The 21,965-nt window shown below is 34.9% G+C and overlaps 1 protein-coding gene across 1 annotated transcript in view; it reads right to left on the bottom strand.

The window, feature by feature from the left end:
• Positions 1–21,965, bottom strand: part of LOC149771464 (dihydrolipoyllysine-residue succinyltransferase component of 2-oxoglutarate dehydrogenase complex, mitochondrial-like) — a 49,883-nt gene that overhangs the window by 25,096 nt on the left and 2,822 nt on the right. The window contains exons 2-4 of the mRNA XM_089948420.1: positions 8,291–8,324; positions 7,731–7,773; positions 4,947–5,023 (exon numbers count right to left, since the gene is read on the bottom strand). Of these exons, the coding sequence (XP_089804546.1) occupies positions 4,947–5,023; positions 7,731–7,773; positions 8,291–8,324 (154 nt within the window). The remainder of the gene's footprint in view (positions 1–4,946; positions 5,024–7,730; positions 7,774–8,290; positions 8,325–21,965) is intronic.

The raw sequence follows: 21,965 nt of genomic DNA, 5'->3' as shown, positions 1-21,965 counted from the left end.
AGTCAACAATATTTGGAAAGCATTCCAATTCGTTTCCAGTGCTCTCTACTTGGGTTCAAATCTGAACTATTGCAACACACTTGTGCTATGAAAAAATAACATGAAGATATTGTAAGCTCATATAGCACAAAAAGAATTATTTACATAGTATATTAATTTATCAATCATTACAACAGCATTCATCTTGACAAAGTTTCTTACTATAAACAATCTACATTTGACAGTCCATATATTCGGTTTGGAAGATGTTCCAGAACATGTAGCCCAAGTTGCCTGACTTTCCCACTCCACATTAGATATATTGACAGTTATGATAAACAGCCAACCTTATGATTTTACTACAGGTCTTATTAAACATACCCTTAAATTTAAGACACACTAAATAATAGCAAAAATTATGAAAATATGATCACTGCAGTCAAATCCAGATACAGTAAAACCGGTCTTGAGAGACTACTGCTATGAAAGACCACCTGTCTTGAGACACCATGTTCTCCTTGAACAGATTTATTGGTTATAAAGTGTTATGACCTGTCATGAGAGACCAGTATTTTTTGGCAGATCGGGGAGTCATTCAAGACAGGTTCTACTGTTCTGGCTTGTCCATGTTTGATCCAGATTTGGGTTTCATATTAGATTCAGTGTAGTTCATCAGGAGTAACTCAGATGCTTTAAACTGCCCAATGTTTTCATGCAAAATGCCTGCATCATCAAGCTGTTGCTTATACAGTCAAACCTGTCCTAATGGTCACAATGGCCATTCTAATTTCACCCGCATTTCCTACATAAATATCATGTAACCAGCAGTCACTTGTCTTTGACGGTCAGTGGCCAAGTGTTTCTTAACCAAGCAGTGGTTTCACCCTGCCTTCTGCAGTCAGGTGCCATGTATTTCTCAACCAAGCAGTAGTTTCATCCTGGCTTCCATGGTCACTGGAGCATATCAGCAGTGACCACTCCAAGCATGCACATTAAACTTCCTTTGTTTGTTGAGCAAGGCATTATATAAAAGGAAGCTTCTTCTCATTTTCTTATCATCAAAGGTCTCTCACAAAAGCTGACCTTATGATCTCACTGAGTTTAAGCAACTGCTTAATCCATCAATTGTTCTAAGTGTGAACACCCGTTTTTATGCCCAATTACACAAACTGGCCAAAAAAAAGTAAGTCCTGTGTTTCCCAATCATATCATAGGTAAAGTTTAAATGTAAGTTAAAGGACCCGCTAAAAATTGATCAACACTTTGACACCTGTGACAATGATAGTATGATTTGTGAATAAAGAATGTACATGATGATGAATTAGAAAGAGGATACAGTAATCTTGTGTGGAACTTTTTATCACCTTGTTATTTTTTAGTTTTTGTTAAACATCTGCATGAAATACATCTATCTTTATAGCATAATATTACTGCTAATAATAATAAAATAATAATAATAATAAAAATATTAATGATACAACTACTATTAATAATGCTAATGCTATTCAGTGCATAGTATATGTTGTTGTTGTTGTAGTAGGGTTTAACGCCATTTTTCAGCACATGATAGGCTATACATGGCAGCTAGCATTAATGATGGAGGAAGAACCCGGGAAAACCAACGGAAAGAACCACCGACCCATGAGAAGCTACTGACAAGCTTTCTCACATACCCACATTGGCTGAATCCGAGACTCGAACCCACGCAGACAGAGGTGAGATGGCAGTGATCCGTAACAGAGAGCGCTTTAGACCACTCGGGGCCCCCTGCATAGTATATGAATTTGTCATGAACAAAGACTGAGTTGAACCTTTCATATGTCACCTGTCAACAAAGGCCACTTGGGACTTTTCCCATGGGTGGCTGCAGTAGACAAGTTTGATTATATAATTTTCTTGAAATGGCATCTAATGAATAAAAACATGCTGAAGATGAAGAAAGAAAAAACATTAACACTTTTAAAAAGTTTCAACAATGAGCACACACGTTTAAAAATGTTCAGATGTTGGGGGCAAAAAAGGAATGGCAACAATTACTTTTATTGGACATCATGTGTTGATCTGAATCAATCTCATGTCTGCCACTATGTCAAATTCAGAATAAATCCAAAGATTTTGTTAAGCTGGGAGAATAAACAAGATACCATTTAGCTTTATGAGGTTTGAGGTTTAGAACTAAAGTTTCTGAAACTGTACTCAAGGTCTAAAAGAGTTTTTAAAATGCATGTTTTTGAAGTCAACAATACCATTACATGAGATTGTGTTATACTTTACTCCAACTTAATTGAAAAAATATTGACTGCCTTACTGAGAAAGTCTTGTTAGGGACGGCAGGTCTGAGTTATGTTGGTGTGGGAGATAAGAACATGTTTTCCCGATTTCAACACAACCAAGAAATATGCATCCAAGGTGCAAGATTGAGGTTTTTCTGCAATTGTTCGTCCTAAATCACAACATTTTTCTGCAATTGTATCAAGACAAAAAATGAGAACAGTTTCTGCTTTTTCCAAAATCCCCCCTTCCGATCAATGGGCTTACCCCCCACCCCTACACCCCCAGTACCAGACATGTTGGCATCTCTGGCAGAATTTATACTATATATTATTGCCTATTTTTAAGCATACGATGCTGTGACTTTGAAAAACAGTTGCTGTATGTACTTGCTTATAAGTCAACTCAACTATAAGTCGACCTTCCCACTTTTGGGAGTATACAAAGCCAATTTCTTGCTAACCCTGCAATAAGCTGGGAGTGTACTTTGTAAGACAGATCTGTCTGAAGGGTTGACTTGTCATCAGTGAGTCAGAGTTACTCTTAAAAAACACAACAAAAAACAAGCGATTTGGATAGGTGGGAAAAATAAAGACAAAACCAATGCAAAATACAGTTATATTATTGAGTGGATTATTTCACAAATAAATTGACAAGTTACAATTTGTCCCTCTTTGTGTAATAAAATCCATTAAAACGTTTGACATTTTTAACCCATTTATTAATTCAAAGTCACTTACCAGTATAAAACATTAGTTCATAATGATCAAATTAACAATATCCCATAATATTTTAACTCCACATATCTTGCAAATAAACAATGAAATTTGAGTCCACATTTTTTTTATATATAGTATCCTAAAAATGTCACTATCTAAAGTCACCTGGTACAAAGTCTAAGAATTCATTCATTCTCTGATAAAGTTTTGTAATCCTCCATCATCATATAGTCATTGTAAATCTTTGCCTAGTCATCACAAATACTGTCAGACTCACCATCTTCTGTTTCACTGTCATATGTGAGTGCATATGTACAGATTGAGCCTTGGCTTTGTAAGTAACACTTTGATCACACAGCCTGTTAAATCTATTAAAGGCAAGGTTACAGGGAATTCAAAAAACCACCCTCTGTAACTTGGTACTGTGCAAGTATCAAACTCATGGCTCAATCAAAGGTTGTCATATTAAAAACAAAGAGGGTTCTGCCTTTACAGCTTAAGAGATTCAGGTGAAAAATACACCTAAATTTGGCATTTAACAAATATTAAACTTGTTACATGTACTTGATCAAAAGGATATTCAATTTGAAGAGAAAAAGCAAGTGCTCCATTTACAAGCCAATGGCTTACAGGGCCACGTGTGCAGGCAGAAAACTGGGAAATGTCATTTGGGAATTAAATCTAACTTACGGAAAAAGTGTGTTGTGTTTTTTTAAAACAATTTTTAAACAAAGCTTTAACAATCTGACTCATACTGCCACCATGTCTGCAATGTGGCAGTTAATAGCAATCTCTAGCACTGAGGCATCATGCTGCGGACATGTAGCATCATGTCCCAACCAGTCACACTATCCTGACACCAGGCCGACAAGTCCAACACTAACCTCTTAATGCTGAGCACCAAGTGAGGTAGATACCAGTACCACTTTTATAAGTCTTTGGTATGACTTGGCAGGAGTTCGAACCCACAACCTCCAACATCTAAGGTGGACACTCTAACTACTTAGACCACCGGTGCAGTCTATGGAAATAGAAAATACAAATTAAATCAGAAACTATTACTGAATCAAACACTGTTTATACAGCAAAATACATATATCAATACAAATGTTTGGACTTGCATAAAAATGGAAGTATTATTCTTGCATGTAAATACCTATGGTACACAACATTCATGAACACGTCACTTTGAGGTAGGTAGTAGTGAATTTACACAAGAGAGACATTTATACCCCTGCCCCACCAGCTGATGAAAAATACCCTAGCAAAGCCCCTGACATCATCACTGGAAAGCGCTGCCTGTATTTTGCTATCTTCTGATGCAAGTAACACAATACTGGTAAAAAAGGAAACTTTAGCACTCAGGTACAAACTTTTGGTATAATGTAATATTATAGCAAACTCTACCACTGATGTAGAAGATGTATTACCTTCAAAACCTATAACTCAAAATCTAAATATTGATGATGCCACCTCAAGTATTGTTAGTAGTAAATACATGGCTATGAGTCTATGAGCCAGTGACAAGTATTGTTACTAGTAAAGACGTGTGTGTGTGTGTGATTAGGATTTTTAATGTAGATACGATGTCTGCAGTGTGGCACTTTATAGTGATGTCTAGCACTGGGGCATCATGCCACAGACATGTAGCATGATGTCCCACCCAGTCACATTATCCAGACACCAGGCCGACCAGTCCTAACACAAATCTCTGAAAGCTGAGTGCCTAGCGAGGCAGCTGTTAGTACCATTTTTGTAAGCCTTTGGAATGACTCGGCTGGGGATCGAACCCACGACCTCCCACTTCTGAGGCAGATGATCTAACCAATAGGCCACACAAGTGGTTCTAGTCAAGACATATCTATAAGCCAGTGACAAATGAAATTTAAATGTTAATACACGTGACGGCAGGAGAGTACACAATATTTCCACTGCTTAGCAAAAAACTGTTACAAATAAGAAAACCATTTTACTTACAAGTTACTGATGTGCAGTGGAATCCTCTCACATACTGCTTGTGTTGACACGCTGATCTTGTAGAATAATACTGAAGACTGAAAGATTACAGTGCAAAATCGAACCATATACTGGTAATTACATGCAAGTAGTGAGTCAACTCTGTAACAAATAAATATCCCAATAGATATGGACATTGAAACAAGCCATAAGTAAACTCTGCAAAACAAGCAGAATGTAAATTTTAAATGGCTATTAGAAGTTTAACAAAATTAACAAGATAATTAACAATGGTAGCATGGTTGGATTACAAAGCTTTTAATGAGTATAAATGGTTTCATACTTTTTATGATAATCATATGTATCAAGTTTCATTATTCTGCTGTAAGAGTGTCTCAGAAAGTGAACTAAATGCAGAGATGACTGGAGTACAAAATGAGGTCACATTGTTGATCAGTAAAACACTTGTCATAAAGGATCTGTAAAGCAAGTTAAAAGATCCAAAGATAATAGTGTCTGAAAAACTCAATGCAATGTGTAATGCAAGTTACTAGAATGTGAAATATTGGTCATAATATCCAGGAAATGAAACTAAACACAAATGTTAATATTGCTGAATGTGGTGGGAAATATAGGCCATATTTATCTAGTTTTGACAGTTTCAGGAAAAATGAGCTAAAAGCAAACCTCAATCAAGAAAAACAGTTTAACACAATGGTCATCACAAACCACTCAACCGTATAATATCGATCAGTGACCCAGTATTCAGTGTAGCCATAGTATTTCTCATGAGAATGATATACCAGTTCATTCAACTCCACAGGCAACTGTGATAAATTTAGCTTACCACAAATCATTAAGCAGTGAAATACAGGTTATAGTGACCTGATTATAGCTTTGAGATTAAGAACTCCATATGGCACATAAATGCCAACTTATGTGGTTGTAAAACAGTGTCTGAGAAACTGAGCTCATGCCAATCCTAATCTACAGAAACAGCTCAGCATAAAGAACAAAATCACTCAACCATTAAATATAGGTGCAGTGATTTATTTACATACCAAGTTATGTAACTCCATAGCAAAAGTGTCCGATAAAGAGAGTTAAATGTAAAGGTTAACTACAATCACTGGATCTTGAAATGATGTGACCTAATTTTCATTAATAGCCACATAACACGTCTAACATCTTATGACTAATCCAGGTTATTGTACAATCAGTAGTGTCAGCGTAAAGGACCTGTATCAAAATGTTAAACCTCTGTTGATGCTTGATGGACAGAATGATTAATGGACTGACATTATCAATCCATAAGCCTGAATTATTTTGCCATCTGGCCCAAATTAAAATAAGAGTCCTTGAAGGGAATGATGCTCTACTGGCCCAAAAAAAGATTTCCAGGAATTCAAGATCTGACCATTTCTGTCTTTTAAATACATAGTATTGAAATCATCTCTGATATTCAAAATAGCTGCTGTGGTGGATATACTGGATGTCAGACTAGCCCCATTTTCGTTAGGACCAACAGGACATTCTAAGAAGCATTGTGGTGGAAACCCCAATATGACTTTCCATTCATGAGAAATAATAATAAGATTTTTAAGATGGCTGCCAAATTGCCCATACTGGATATCAGATTGAAACCATTTCCATTTATAAACAATTAGACATCATAAGATGCCCTTGGATGAAAACACAATATCGACAGAACAAGCCATCTACAAGAAGAATGATTACAAAGATTTTCAAAATCATCATTTTTGCAGCCACATGGGAAGACATCTATTACCAGCTAGACACCATAAGCCTTTTCGGTGAAAACCCAATTCTGATATGACGAGTTAATCAAGAGTAAAATGTAAAGACTTTCAAGATAACTCGTGGCCATACTGGATGTCTGGACAGCATTGTTTTCATTTAGGACTAGTAAGACATCATAAGGCTTTCTCTGAAAACGCCATGTTGATGCGTCCATCCTGTCAGGATGAGTAGCAATAACAACATTTTTCAGATGCCTACTGCAGCAAACATACCGGATGTTGGAATGGCACCATTTCAAGTTAGGACCAACTAGACATCATGAGAGGAATTGCTGTAAAAACCCAATGTTGATATCACTATCCATTCAGGATGAGTAGTGACAAAAAGATTTCCACGATGGCAACTGTTATGACCATACTGGATGTCACAAGTGGCACCATTTTCAGTTAGGACCAACTAGACATATGAGAAGTTTTCTGGTGAAAACGTAATATCAATATGATTTTCTGTTCAGGAGTAGAAGCTATAACAAGATTTTTTAGGATGGCTGCTGTTTCGGTCATATTAGATATCAGACTGGCACCATTGTTATCCAAGACAAACTAGGCATAGTCTTTTTTCTCTCAAGATAACAGCTGTGTTGGCCATATCAGATGTCCAAGCGGTGCCATTTTTATTCAGGACCAACTAAATCATGGTATGAATATGCACATTAAGTTTCATAGTAATCCTCAATGCAGTTTTGAAGGATTAGCAATAACAAACGTGTGACAATGGACAGATGGATAAGAGACCATGCTATCAGCAATAACAAACGTGTGACAATGGACAGATGGATAAGAGACCATGCTATCAGCTCTTCTGAACTATGACTTTCTTCATTCTTCTTTCTTTAGTATGTAAGGAGAACTACTGGAACCAAAAGGCATATCTCAGACAACATTTTAATGATATGCATTAGAGTAAATTGTGAAACCTTTAACAGTTCAAATTACTTTAAGCACAAATTGGATTCTGTAAATGTCAAAGGAAACGTTTACTTACCCCTTTAATGACCTTTGGCTAGCTTTAGTACCTTGACTCAGAGCTGAAATACAAAACATAGTCTCAATATGTTGTATCTTGTGGCATAATTTGTACTGGACATGCACTGAAGTCAGTCCCCGAATCAATGGACAAAAAGTACGGAACAATTTCTGTTGTGAATTTGGAAAATGGCTGCAATAAATACCCAGTAATGGTTAAATTTAATTTTGTAAATCTGACAGAATTTTACATAACAGAGTCTTGCTCAATAAAATTCCATTTCTCATCAATGAAAAAAAAAGGGTTACATCCCTTTGACTGTTATTTACGGTATCTAGAAAAGTTGTTGTTATTGTGGTACGGTTTAATGCCATTTTTGAGCACAAGATAGTCTATACATGGCAGCCAGTATAAATGGTGGAGGAAGAATCTGGGAAAACCCCTGAAAGAACCACCAACCCATAAGAAGCTACTGGCAAGCTATCTCACATACCCACATTGGCTGAGCCAGTATCTAGAAAAGAAGTGAAAAGAAGTAAGAAAAGCAAAATTTGGGTATTCAAATGTTAAAAACTTACCACAATAAAACTTTTCTGAGAGAGAGTTCTGCACCTGTAATAGAAAAAATATGTATGAAAATGAAAGAATAAACTCAAAATTGTACTGATCCTGGTTAAGAACAGCTGAAGAATATAATGTACACATCAATGAAGGAACACACCCTGCAGCAATGGTTCCCATCCTGTGGGCCATGGATAGCCAGGTGGCAGTGGGGTTATTACAATGGGCTTTGTATTTAGCACAACCGTTAATGTGGAGGGGGCCACAAACCTTTTAAAATGGGGTTCTCATGCTTGAAATGGTAGCAAACCACTGTCCTATAGGTCAAAGGCTAGTGAACAAAATCTGTACCAGAGAAAATAGCTGCTTATGTTGGACTAGTTAGATGTGAAAAAACAAAAGATGGACGATTACAGGCTGGCATACTCAGGGAAGGGGGTTGGATAGATAAATGAAGCATATAAATAAACAGTACATCAGCACAATAATATATAGTGCAAATTAAAAGCCATCGATATGTTCCAAAAATCTAAATCTATCAGCTGCAAAGACTTTGGGAAATAAACCCTTCCAAATATAAACATGTAGTCAATGCATTTGAACTCCAGTAAAAAAAATAAGCATGAGTATACAAATTTATTTTGCCACCTAAAGCTGAAGTTTTACACCTCAGCTTCATTTAGACAAAGTATTGAAATAAATACGGCTGACTTGCAAGGAAAATAAAATAATGGACAAATGCATGAAGTAAAACCCCCACAAGGAACAACCTTTTAATGTCAAAGAATAATCCAATATATGCACAGCTTTATATAATTCCAACTAGTACTGAAAATGATTCTGTATATTCAAACAATCCAGGTCACCATATTCCATATACCATATATACTAGCTTATGTCAGATCCAAATGCAAACTGCACAGACCTAGATCTTCCATTTCTGCCACTAGAGCCAAGTGTGTACAGGTTGTAACTACTATTCAGCAGAATAAAAATGACACAGACCTTGATCTGCCAGTTCATTATGCAATAGCAGTTCCGGGTCTATGTTGTTTTTAACTTGTACAGGACTTAAAAATGTTTCTTATAAGCCCGTTTGCAATTTTTGCCAATATTAGGCAAATTTCACATAAGGATACCTTGTTGAGTGATAAGCACCCAACCCAAAATTTTTATTACAAGTCAGTGCCTGGGGCTTATCATAAATTAGGAAAAATTTATATTCACTTTATAAACTTTTAAACTTAAAGATTAATCTGTCCCACTGCCTATAGTAAGGAAAAATTCATAAGAATGAGTACATTTATTAAAACATGTGTACATGATTTTATTTTCAAGGCAATAATCATTAAAAGCAGTTATCTTACTAGCCTGAATGTGATGGCAGTTATAGCATAAGTGGCATGCAACATCTTGCTCTAACTTTGCTTCAAGCAAGAACAAGCGGACAGAATGTATCCTAACATTTCTCCAACATGCATGTACTATACACTCAATCAGGGATCAAAAGAAATGTACTTTTAAGGATGGCAAACTCATGTGACCTCAGGGCTCATTGAAAACATCTGCCTTTATGGTTGAGACAGAAAGAGGGATGGTCATTTATATGTGTCCAATTTACAGCTGAATGCCTTGTTTTAATGCAATGCACTCTCTTATCAATGAACAAGCAAAGATTGAAGTCTTTACAACTGAAATGTCAAGTACATCAAAGATTCATTGATTATAATATTAAAAAGTATTCAGCATAAACAGATTTTCTGATAAAGATAACAAATTTCCAGCAGCAGGAAATTAGGAAAGACAAACACAGCAGAAAATACAAAGATATCTAAGATCTTGCAGGACTCATTACTTGTTCACAGTAGGTGTTGAACAAAAAAAGTTCAGTGAGAAAGCTATCGCCCAGATTTGTCTGAATCTGGTTCATATACCATGGGAAAGTAAAATATGATTTCTAAAAGAGAGTGAGAGAGAGATCTGACAAAATGCATCAATATAAAGTAGTTAATGAAAACAAGAGTCCCTAAATGGGACTCATACACTAATGGGTGAATATTTTTTCCAGGATTTTAAGACAAGACCATATTTTCCTTTAACCTGCTCACTATTGAAATCATCTCTGATATTCTTCAGTGATAAGATTTTCAGGTTAGGACATTCAGTATGTCAGATCACATTTAGGACAAAGAAATCATCAGATGTCTTTCAGTGAAAACTCCATGTCATAATGATATCCATTCAGAAGGATTTTTAAGACAGCCATCATGGAAGCCATATTGTGAATACAACTGGCACTATTTTTATTTAGGACCAACTAGGTATCATAAGAAGTCTACTGGTGAACACCCCATGTTGATATAGTCATCCAATTGGGAAGAGTTGATACAATTCTAGATAGCTACCATTGTGGCCATATTGAGGGTTAGACATTTTCATTTAGGACCAGCCACTCCAAAAGAACTCTTCCGATGAAAATCCATTGTGAAACTGACATTGCATTTACAGAGTAGCAAAATCAAAATATTCAATATGGCCACATATTAGACATCAGATCAATACCAGTTTAATTTAGGATCAACAAAAATATTATAAAACATCTTTATTGAAAAACCATGTTGATATGACCATCCAATCATGAGTAGTAGTAACAATAACAAGATTTTCAAGAAGGCTGCTGTGGAGGCCAGACCGTATGACTGAGCGGCATCAATTTCATTAAGTACCAACTAGACCATGGGATAAATGTGTGTTCGTGTGTGTATGAAGTTTCATGGCAATCAACCAATTAATTCAGAAGGAGTAGTGGTAACTTGTGTTAATGCACAGTCAGCAAAGACCTACCAATAATTTCTTCTAGTCTATGACCAGTGTATAAAGTAAGACACATCACATGGAAACATCTGCACTAAAAAAGAATGCCAGGGATTGCATGTCAAGCCCATGACTGAACCACTGTTTTAAAACATGACCTTGACCCCTGAGGTGAAAAAGCTGAGCTATCATGACAGATGATTTATCATGGGTTTGTGATGATTCATTCCAAGTATGAAAAAATCCACCATGGCATTCAGCAAATGAAAAATTAAAACAATTCTGTAACAGAAATTTTTGATGTGATCATGACCCCATGGTTAAAGTTGCAAGTAAGCATATCACATAACTGTCTTAGCTTCATAATGATTTATACCATAAATGGTGAGAATCTATTATGGGGTTGAGGTAATATATGCAAATAAAGAAAAAAAAAAAGCTAAACTATTGTTACTGCCATAAGAAAAGTAACGCCATGTTTCCCACTAACATTGGCTCAGCAAAAATACAACAAAGCCACAAATGAGTTTCATGCTTTCCCAAGAGACTCGTGTCAAACACATTTTGACCAGATCTTCTCCAAGAATGGGCCCCTGACAAAGTAAAGTCTTGTATGTAATGACAAATATTTAAGAAATTCATGAGCACAGTAACATGTGGGAAAGTAAATCAAATTACTTCTTTTGTGACTCAAGAAATACAGAAGTTTAACCAAGCAGCTTCCAATACCAATCAAGGAGCTTTTAGGACACCACAGCGACCATCCTACAAGGTAATAAAAGATTCATTAGTAGAAAACCAACTGTAAAATCAGTGTCAGATGATCCATGCAAAATATTTATCACAAGGAGAAACAGTGATGGCTCATGAAATATTTATCATTTCTTACGGCAAAGAAATACAACCTACACAATGACACCAGTATCTGCAGGCTAAAATGAAATTAGCCATTTCTGTCTCAGAGTCAAGCCGCTACCAATGTTGAAGAGATCATAAATGTATAAATACCAGATCATATCTCCAGTCATCTTGAAATATGGTATTTTATTTTCCTCAAGTGTTTAAGAGACCAGTCATATTGACACAATGATGCATGACAAATGGCCCTTTCGAGAATGAATGCACTTGTCTTGGGGCTGAATTTCTATGTATTGATTAATATGATGCTTTTACAAAATCAATAGTAAATTATTATGAACTTCAATATTCTTGGCTTTTGTTTAGATCAGACAATTTGGAAACCACAAAAAAGTACATTCACAATAAAAGGCTGTTTTCATTTTAAAAGTAAATATAATATGTCTATCACACCAGGTCAAGTTAGCCATAAGCTTTAAGACAAAGTTTGACAATTTTACAGTAGAAACAGGAGAGGATGTTATGGAAATAAATTTGTAGATTGACTCATTAATAAGAGTAAATGATGTAAAGTGTATCAATCACATGTAAGAAACAAGCTGGAAGTAATATTACATATATCAGAGGTATGCTTAATTACAAAGGATGCATTCTTGAATTTTTGCAGTAAAAAATAGTGAAATTTTTTGCAAATTCTTTTGAACTCGGAGCAGAATGAGACAGAAAATATACATTTATTTTGTACATTTGTACCGTTAGGTTGTTGAGTAGCGTGTGTTCCATAGAACCTGCACAGGTAAGATCCCTTTATTTTTCGCGCATGGTCAGTACCAACAAATGATAATTACTTATTTTACATATAATTTTTCATACACTGAAATTAATAATTATTTTGTCATGTATGAAAAATTACATGAAATATGGTATATATATATATATATATATATATATATATATATATATATATATATATGCACGCAGCTTAAGAGGTGGATATTAATTGCAGAAGAGGTAGCTTTATCTATATACAACATTCTAATGGCAAACAAGGAAACTCATTAACATGATTCACATGGAAATATCAATCTCTCATGGACATTTCTTCCCCGATTTTTTTTTTTACATCACTGAACTACACACATTAGGTATTAGCAATGACAAAGTTTTAACTGATGTTGGTGCTTTGAATACAATATAATTTTGTTGTTGTTTTGGGTTTAACATAGTTTGTCAAAGCATGATACGTTATACATGATGGCCAGTACAACTGCTGGTGGAAGAAACCCAGGAAAACCCCAGTAAGAACCACCAACCAACACGATGCTACTATAAAGCCTTCTCACATACCCACGTTGGCCAGGCCAGCCTGAACCTTGAAGCCACATGAACGGAGTCAAGATAGCAGTTGTAAGAAGTGCGAAAGTCGCCAAACAATCCTGCAAGCACACAGGACAAGTAACCTAAAAATACTGTCCATAACCAATTGGTACTACATTACATCATACAAAAAGACAACATGTAGTTAGTGACACAATGATAAATTCAAGTTGACATGAATAATAATTAACCCTTAATAAGGTTATTATATGATAAAATATGGAACATAAAAAAGCCCACAAAATAAGATATTTATATCATATGTCAAATTAATTCAACACAGCATGACATGGCCACTTTTTACTGACCAGGACAATGATGCTCACCGTCCAGCTGATCTAAATCCATACATAACTTATGTTAAGGTTGGACATTATAATCTAACCTCTGATAACCAGCCTGAATTATAGTCTAAGAATTGGGATCCACATCCACCGACCTGTCTATGATGGCAGTATCAGAATATATAGTTCATTCAGCTCAGTATCATGAATTATATCAGTCTGTAGCTCAGTGACTTTCACATTAGCATCTTAAAATGTATATAGCTTTTCCTAATTCAAACATCATCTAGTGTTGTTTAAACAAACTTGCACTTTTACTTCAGTACTGATAACTGCTTAGTCGAGTTATCATAAATGAACTCTTCCATAACTCCAGGGCCAACATGCCTGATTACAAGTATACAAACATAAGTATTGCTGCTCTGTATAATGACACAACTGGTGTTGAAACCATTCATGCATTAAATGAATTAGATAACTTAAGCAATATTATAAGAGGCTCATGTGAAAATTCATAAGGCTACAGTCTTGGATATCATTCTCAATGCTGAGGTGAATGAACAGTGACAGTATTATCGTGGTCTTAGCATGCATCCTGTTAGCATATCCTATGTGAATTCTGTAACCGAACTATCATTTTCATTTGATAGTGTCATAATCTTTTATTCTTCTAAATAGTTCTTTTTCCTTTTCTGTTTGGTTTTTTAGCCTGTGGCATCAGGCACCTCAACATTTTGACACTGGGAATCAAAAGTAGCATGTATCATCAGACATCACATAGCTACCAAAGAGTCTATAATTGGATTTATATAAATCTAGTGAATGCAGTTATCTTCTCATACCACCAAGATTCATGAGTGGTCATCAGAAACAATTCAACATTATTTACTTTTCACTTGTTTTTAATTTTTCTCGTATATTCATTAAAATGATAAAATTGGTAGATTACATTTACTGAAGGTGCCTAAAAATTCAACTGGCTGGACAGACTGGCTACTTAATTGTTTGGGCTCCAGTCTGCCATAAAATTTCACACATTGTTTGTATGGGAGAGGTTGTGATAACATATTATCTGATCCCACTGCCATTGTGGGCTACAAAATAATAAAATGTTTGAGTGGAGATAAAAAATTGTAATAATAATAATAAACCTGAATCGACTTGCAAAAATGGTTACCAAAGGGACTGACTAACTCAAAAAGAATTTCCAGAATTCAAGATGAAATCATTTCTTCTTTTTAACTTTCGAGTGTTGAAACCATCAATGATATTCTAGTGATAAAATGATTTTGAAATAACCAATGACCTACCACTTTTACTAAGAGACTCAGTATCATCTACAGATCTCTATGCAGATGACACGACATTGTCAGACATCCACAACACAAAGCATGAACTCAAAATTTCTTTACAGAATGCCCTAAACAAACTGGAAAACTGGTGCACATGCAATGGCATGGTGGTAAATACTGGTAAAACTAAAATATTACTTATCTCAACATGGCAATGAAGGACAAATCTTGATAGTGATGAACTATGTCTGACATGGAAGGATAAAAATTTGCAAATGGTCTGTCACGATAGACTACTTGGTGTTCTTGTAGGTAAAAACATATCATGGACTGAACATATCAAACATATCAGTAAAAAAGTAAATTCAAGTTTATGGCTTCTCAGTAGGATAAGACATTTTCTCCCTGAAAGGCACAGAAAACTAATTTATAACAGTTACATACAACCCTATTTAGACTACTGTAATACAGTATGGGGTAATTCAAACGATAAAAACATAGCAAAGCTGGCACATCTTCAAAAAAGAGCATTTGGGCTAAAATCAATCCAGAAAGAAAGCAAGGAAAATTTAGCTGGTAGGTTAAAAATATTACCTATTAAAGACTGAATCTGTTTGAGAAAAGCCAAATTAATGAACGGGATATCTCATAATAGTGCTCCTGAATATTTACAATCACTATTCCAGTATAGGCTACCTGGTAATACTCCCCACCTGCGATCCATGTCTACCAAACAGTATAAAATTCCCAAACCAAATAAGGAGTTATTTAAAAAGTTTCCAATACTCTGGAACTCTGTTCTGGAATAGTATTCCAGTTGAGATTAGAAATGCCCACTCTATTTCCTTCTTCCAAACCCAATATATCCAGTGGCTTCAAAGATGCAGCTAAAATAAATAAATTCCTTTGTATGAGGGCCTCAAGGTATATTAGTTCTTAGCCAATTGTGCCACCCTCTTTAAATAAGGTCATTATTATTATTATTATTATTTTTATTATTGTGGTGGAAATACTAAATGTCATCAAATAGTGCTGTGGAATAAATTGGTACAAAAACTACATCTTACATGTGCTTTATTTGAAACAACTCTTTTGTTGCCCCCCCTCTAATCCTTCAAATATAAGCACTCAAGACTCCAAGTGAGCAAGCTCTTCCAAAATGCACATATATGGTATTGTTTATGACATTATCAATGCACATGTATTATGATAAAATCAACTTAATAAAATTTACTGAAGAAATATTTCTGAAGCGCAGTCCAGATATTACAACAAATATGTAAATTTTCAAATGAAATCAAAATTAACAGACAATTGATGTCAGTGAAAAAGCATTCTTCATAGTTTTCATTTACGTAGCTGAGTATTCAGCTGCAACTGGTGTTTCTCTCCTCTGAATCTCACATACAATTTACATCAAAGTTCATGGAAACACTTGGACAAATGGGAAAGTTTGGATGGATCTGATCAAATTAATAAACCCACTGAAAATGAGTGCACGCAGTCCAATGATGGCAATACTTACAAGCACCACCAATCTAGCATTGATTGTAGATTTCTGTGGCCTATTTAAGAATAGTAATGTACTCTATTTCACCTTATAAAAATAAATCCCATTCCTAAAAAGGAAAGATGCAACCATGGAAAAAAGTCACACTAATAATCAATTTATAAATCAACACTTGTGATGATGGTTTTAGATTGCAAAAAGCACATAATGATATCTCCTCGCTTTTTACCTCAGAAAAGCCACAGATAATCATAACCAGTAATTAATAGATGAAAATCATACAACTTTTCAGATTACGAAGCAATAACCAGATAGTGACTGTACTACTTAGAAACTCTAGTCTTCTGAAACCACTGTCCTGGGAAAAATTTGTTTGAATAAACCAGTTACAATCATGTAAACAAAGTTACCACGAACCACTTTAGACCTTAGAACCTCAAAAAATGTACTTTCCTATACTAATACTTTGTTACATCTCTACTGAGGGCTGATCAAATATCTGGTTTCAGAAAATTCACTTCTTCCACCTACATTTTCACTTGTCCCAAAATATCACTCTTGCATATATACCATGAGATATATGCATTTAAATCCAGGTTAAAATCACAAAAGAAAACAACATGCAACATATTTATTCTGTCACAGGGCTTAAGTTTTATAGTGTTGGTTATTGTCAAGGTATACACTATTTCTTGCTCCAATATTGAAGCATTAACAAGAATGGAAAGGAGTTTATCGAAACTCAGACCTTCACTAACTTCTTCACTCAAGATTTGATCAAATAACACAACAAAGTCTCTTGTCCCAAGTAAGTTCTTACATAGCACTAAGTTCAATACCATTCTTCTCCTGGAGTGCAAACAGCAATTCCATGTTAGAAAACTATTTTCCATACTTAGCTAGGGTGCTGATGCATCTTTTTTCTCTCTTCTTCATTTCATTTAGTTTTAAGATGGCCTTTCCTTTTGAAATATTAGTAATTCTAACTTAGGGATTTGATGCACATACTGGCTGGTGTCATGCATATACACTCTGCACAGGATTTATGATGTCCAAAACTGTCACGAGATTTGTTTGATTAAATTCTGAATGTCAGTTTCATTGACAAATACACTGGATGAACTGTGCCAGTTTGGGATATTGTTTGCAATAACTGACAAACATCTTTCCTTCAGAGATGATGAATTTAAGCAGTGGATAATTACAGTATCAATCCTATGTGACTGAAAATTTCTTTGTCTCTTAGTTGTGTCATATTTGTCATTTTTTGCTGCCACATGTCTCTGGAGGAAAAGGTAGTGCTGACTCAGTGCTGGCCTTTTGTTTTATGCTTCCATTTACACGTGAATGTTCCTACTTTGAATCTTCTTCATGACCTTCTCTGTGAAACTATTTTAGTAAACTCATTTTAACCATTAAAAAAAGATCACCTCATTTGACAACTATTTCTACAAAAGTGATCATAACATACATTTTGTTGTTTAAATGCAAGCATGGAACATTGCTTTAGTGTAATAGTTTCCCTTCAAATACACCACTGCATGTTTAAATCAATCCTCAGTATAATCAATTTAAAAAAATTGAGACTGACTTGGTGACTGAAATCAAAGGGTGATACTCTCATGAGTATGTGTTTAGTAAACACAAGAGGACAAGATTGTTAAAGCACTGCTAATTAATCATACCAGATTTGTTTTATTTAAGTAATTTGACTGGCTGATAATGTTGTCACAAAGCCCAGTTTGCAGTCAAGCAGAAAAAGAAATCACATACATACGACAGTTATCAATGACCACTTACTGCATCATCAGAGGATGTGAATGAATAAACTGAGTTTGTTTCAAGCATTCAGTATGCCATTAGGCCAGATAAAGGTACCGAGCATAGTCATTAAGGTATAAAAACTTAGCACTTGCCCTACTTACTTTAAAATGGGGTGGGGGGAAAGCTCTTGTCCCAGATTAGTACCTTGGAAAATTTTACTTGTCCAACTTTGTAATTCTGTAGTATGGGACATCGGACTATGGGATTTGATCAGCCATGCTATAATAGTGATTCCCCGGCATAACATGGTTCATGGGCCCTATTATAGTTGCACAAGTTTTATATATATATATATATATATATATATATATATATATATATATAAAGCTTTACTAGCAATCGGACTATTGAAATTATGAAACTTCAAGTCTGACAGGAAAGTCACTAGCCCCTGGCTAGTGGACAATCACTAGTTTTGATCCCCGAGTCTGTACCAGTATCCAACAAAATAATATACTGGAATAAACTAATGCCCCTTTGGCGATACCATGCATGTTTCATTGATAAGCTTTAAGAATTTCTGGGTTTATTTCTTTAAAATTGTTTTGTATCTCACATAATTCAACTTTGTACCTAACTCATTCATGCTAAAATTCAATACAACACTTGATACTAAGTTTATTTGCAACTGCTAAGCTTAATTCATAAATCCATTTTATTTATCATCTTAAACCATACTTAATCTCTGTTCAAATTCAATACTTTTCCTACACTACAAAATAATAAACTTCAAAATCTTGAGGATGACAGATCACAATAAGAATAAGCAATGGTTATTTCAAAATTAGGTATTTTCTAAAAAAATATTTGATAAAAATGTGTCAATATGCCTAAAAGAACAAGAGTCAATCGCATGGACAGACACTCTACTGGTCGGATAGGATTTCCAGGAATTCACAACAAAGTCTATTTTTTCTGCCCAATATTCTTTTAACAATGCAGTACTAAAATTATCTCTGATAATCTTGAAAAAAATTCAAAATAACCAAATTTGGTAACAAAACTGTTTTCTGGCGAGTTGAAATGTTCAGGTGCTATCTGTAAGTATAAAATTTGGCAGCAATGGCCTTGATCTTGAAAAATGAAGTCATAAACACGAATAGAAAATGTGTGTCAATGTCAAGATATACCCATATGCTAGGGTAAGCTAAATCTGTATTACCAGAAATTTCTGGCAAAAATTAGCTTCAATGAAGAAATTCTTCAGGCATATCTTCATATCAAAGTCTTTACTATTATTATTATTATTATTATTATATCCAGAAAATGGGTTTGATAAAAATTCATTCATCAGGGTACATTCTGGACTGTGATATTTGGGTGACATGACTTATATCACTCAGCTAGAATAGGGTGAAAATGGTAAAAATGGGAGATGAATAAGTGTAGAAAGTTCAAAATGTACAATGTTCAAACGTCATATTAAACTTATGATCTTGTATGTTTTTAAGTCAGATGTTTAAAATAATGCTGAAATACTAATAATCTTTAAAAAAAATATTAAAATATTTCCTTTTTCCTTCACCACAACTGTTGTAGTGTAACAGTTATTGCATAAAGGGAAACCTCAAAAATAAATTTTGTTTCAAAATTGGAACTGTTTTCATAGTAGAAGTTCTAATTACATACATTTATAAATGACACATTGGATAAAATGATTATTTTTGTTGGAATTGGACATGGCTATCTGTGAACAAAGTAACATTCTGCCTTTGGGGGGTGGGTTAAGTGTAGAGGGGAGATTAAAATAAAATGTTAATTATATAACATTACCTTCCATTATTGCATTAGTATATCTTTTACTGTCACTAGACCCCAGTCCAATGACATGACTCCAGCTTTAATTAGTAATTATAGGTCTGGAATAAAGAACATGATCCAAGATCAACACCTAAGTCTACTTCTGATAATTGGAGAAGGAAATTGTGTGATAATAGCAGTTAAGTATTCCTCAATTAAAATTAGTTTACACCCTAAGAGGAATATTTTAATAGCAGTAATATATTATCTATCATTGCATTGCTGAATTTGCCAGCCATTGTTGTTATTGTAGGTTTTAACACCATTTTTCAGGACAAGATAGGCTATACATGGCAGCCAGTATAAATGGTGGAGGAAGAACCTGGGAAAATCCCAGAAAGAACCACTGACCAACGAGAAGCTACTGGCAAGCTTTCTCATGTACCCACATTTGCCGAGCCCGAGACTAGAACACAGGCTGACAGAGAGAGGTTCATTGCCTAAGATAAGCTTAACTCATTAACCCCTGGAGGTTTTTGTCGTTTTCACCTGAAATTCGAGTAGGAAACACATTTTGAAAGCTATTTCTGAATACATCCTAATACATCAACTTCCAACAAATTTTTCATTAGCCTAAAGCCTAGATGTGTTAGAAACATCATTTTCCATTGGATATTTTGCTCGCACATGAGCAGAAGGGTAAAAGTTGGAGTTTTTTTTTGCTTAACAGACCCATCATTTTTGTATCGAGACCACTCTTTATTCCAAATGCCCACCTTATCCTACTTTTTGCAAAGGTTCACATGTCTGTGTGCAGTTCAGACCAGTCTGCCTTAGATCTGAGACCAAAATGTCTAAAATCCAGACACAAAATCAGATTCTGACCATGATCGAATTTTGGGTGAAAACAAAAACGGGTCCAAAAAATGAGGTTTTTCCCTCTATATTTTGTAGTGCAACTAAAACTTCCAGATTATTTGGTATCATTGTAGAACTACATCTGTCTACCTTTCTATAATACCACCCACTTTAGTGTATCGTACATGACCTTGACACTACAGAGCCCAGTAGTAGGCTACTACCTCCTGCCACGAAAATGGGGCGCCAGGGGTTAATGAGTTAAAAATAAACTTGCCATTGTTGTTGGTAGAATGTACTATTGCTGACTGGAAGATGGCCTGACAACTTGCTTGACAGATATATCTGGACCCAAAGCATAAATACCCGCACTCTGATGTGCCAATGACTGAAGGTAAAATGAAAAAAAAAAGGTGGAGAGAGCCAAAAGGCAGCTATCATGACGTCGTTCAGAGAAATGATTAAAAAAACAGCTCATAACATTTTCCATTTTTTGACACAACATTACAGTAAATAAACTGGTGTGCACATTATTGGAAATGTTGGGTGGGGTAACAATTTCAAGCTACTTATGGTGCAAGTGACTTCAAACTTGTACTTGTCCTGCATTAATTTGATTCATCCTATACTGTACATAATACTAACTCATTTAAAATGTCACTAGTCCAACAGGACCAGCATCCTGAAAAAATGACTTGCCCTACTTTAGCTGGCATTTGTGAATACAAGTCGACAGGTCAAATTTTTGAACCGTGATTATGTATCTGAAATCATATTTTTTAAACTGAATCCCTGAATCCTCAGTTCTGATGCACTTATCCATATACTTTCACAATATCAGAAATATATACTCCTTTCTCAATGATACCTCTCATTTCTTTTGAAAAATTCGTTATTTTAACAAAGTATGTATATCAAATGATATATTCTCTCAAAATCTTCTTGGCATGCTTATGAGCAAATGACCCCTTGTTGGAAAGTTTGCTTATTACATAACTTCTTTTAATGCATTTCAAAAGAATCTACCTCTGCCTGTAACATGTACATATGCTAAAGTAAAGAAAAAATGTATTGCAGAGTAAAACACATGAAAATACAAGTTTATACAGGAAAATACATAAATGTAATTTAGCAT

Source organism: Sinohyriopsis cumingii, unplaced genomic scaffold (genome assembly GCF_028554795.1).
Source record: "Sinohyriopsis cumingii isolate HCF-2022 unplaced genomic scaffold, ASM2855479v2 utg001831l, whole genome shotgun sequence".
Classification (NCBI taxonomy): Eukaryota; Metazoa; Mollusca; class Bivalvia; order Unionida; family Unionidae; genus Sinohyriopsis; species Sinohyriopsis cumingii.
The sequence above is the reverse complement of the archived record's forward strand: the minus strand, read 5'-3'. Positions and strand labels throughout refer to the sequence as shown.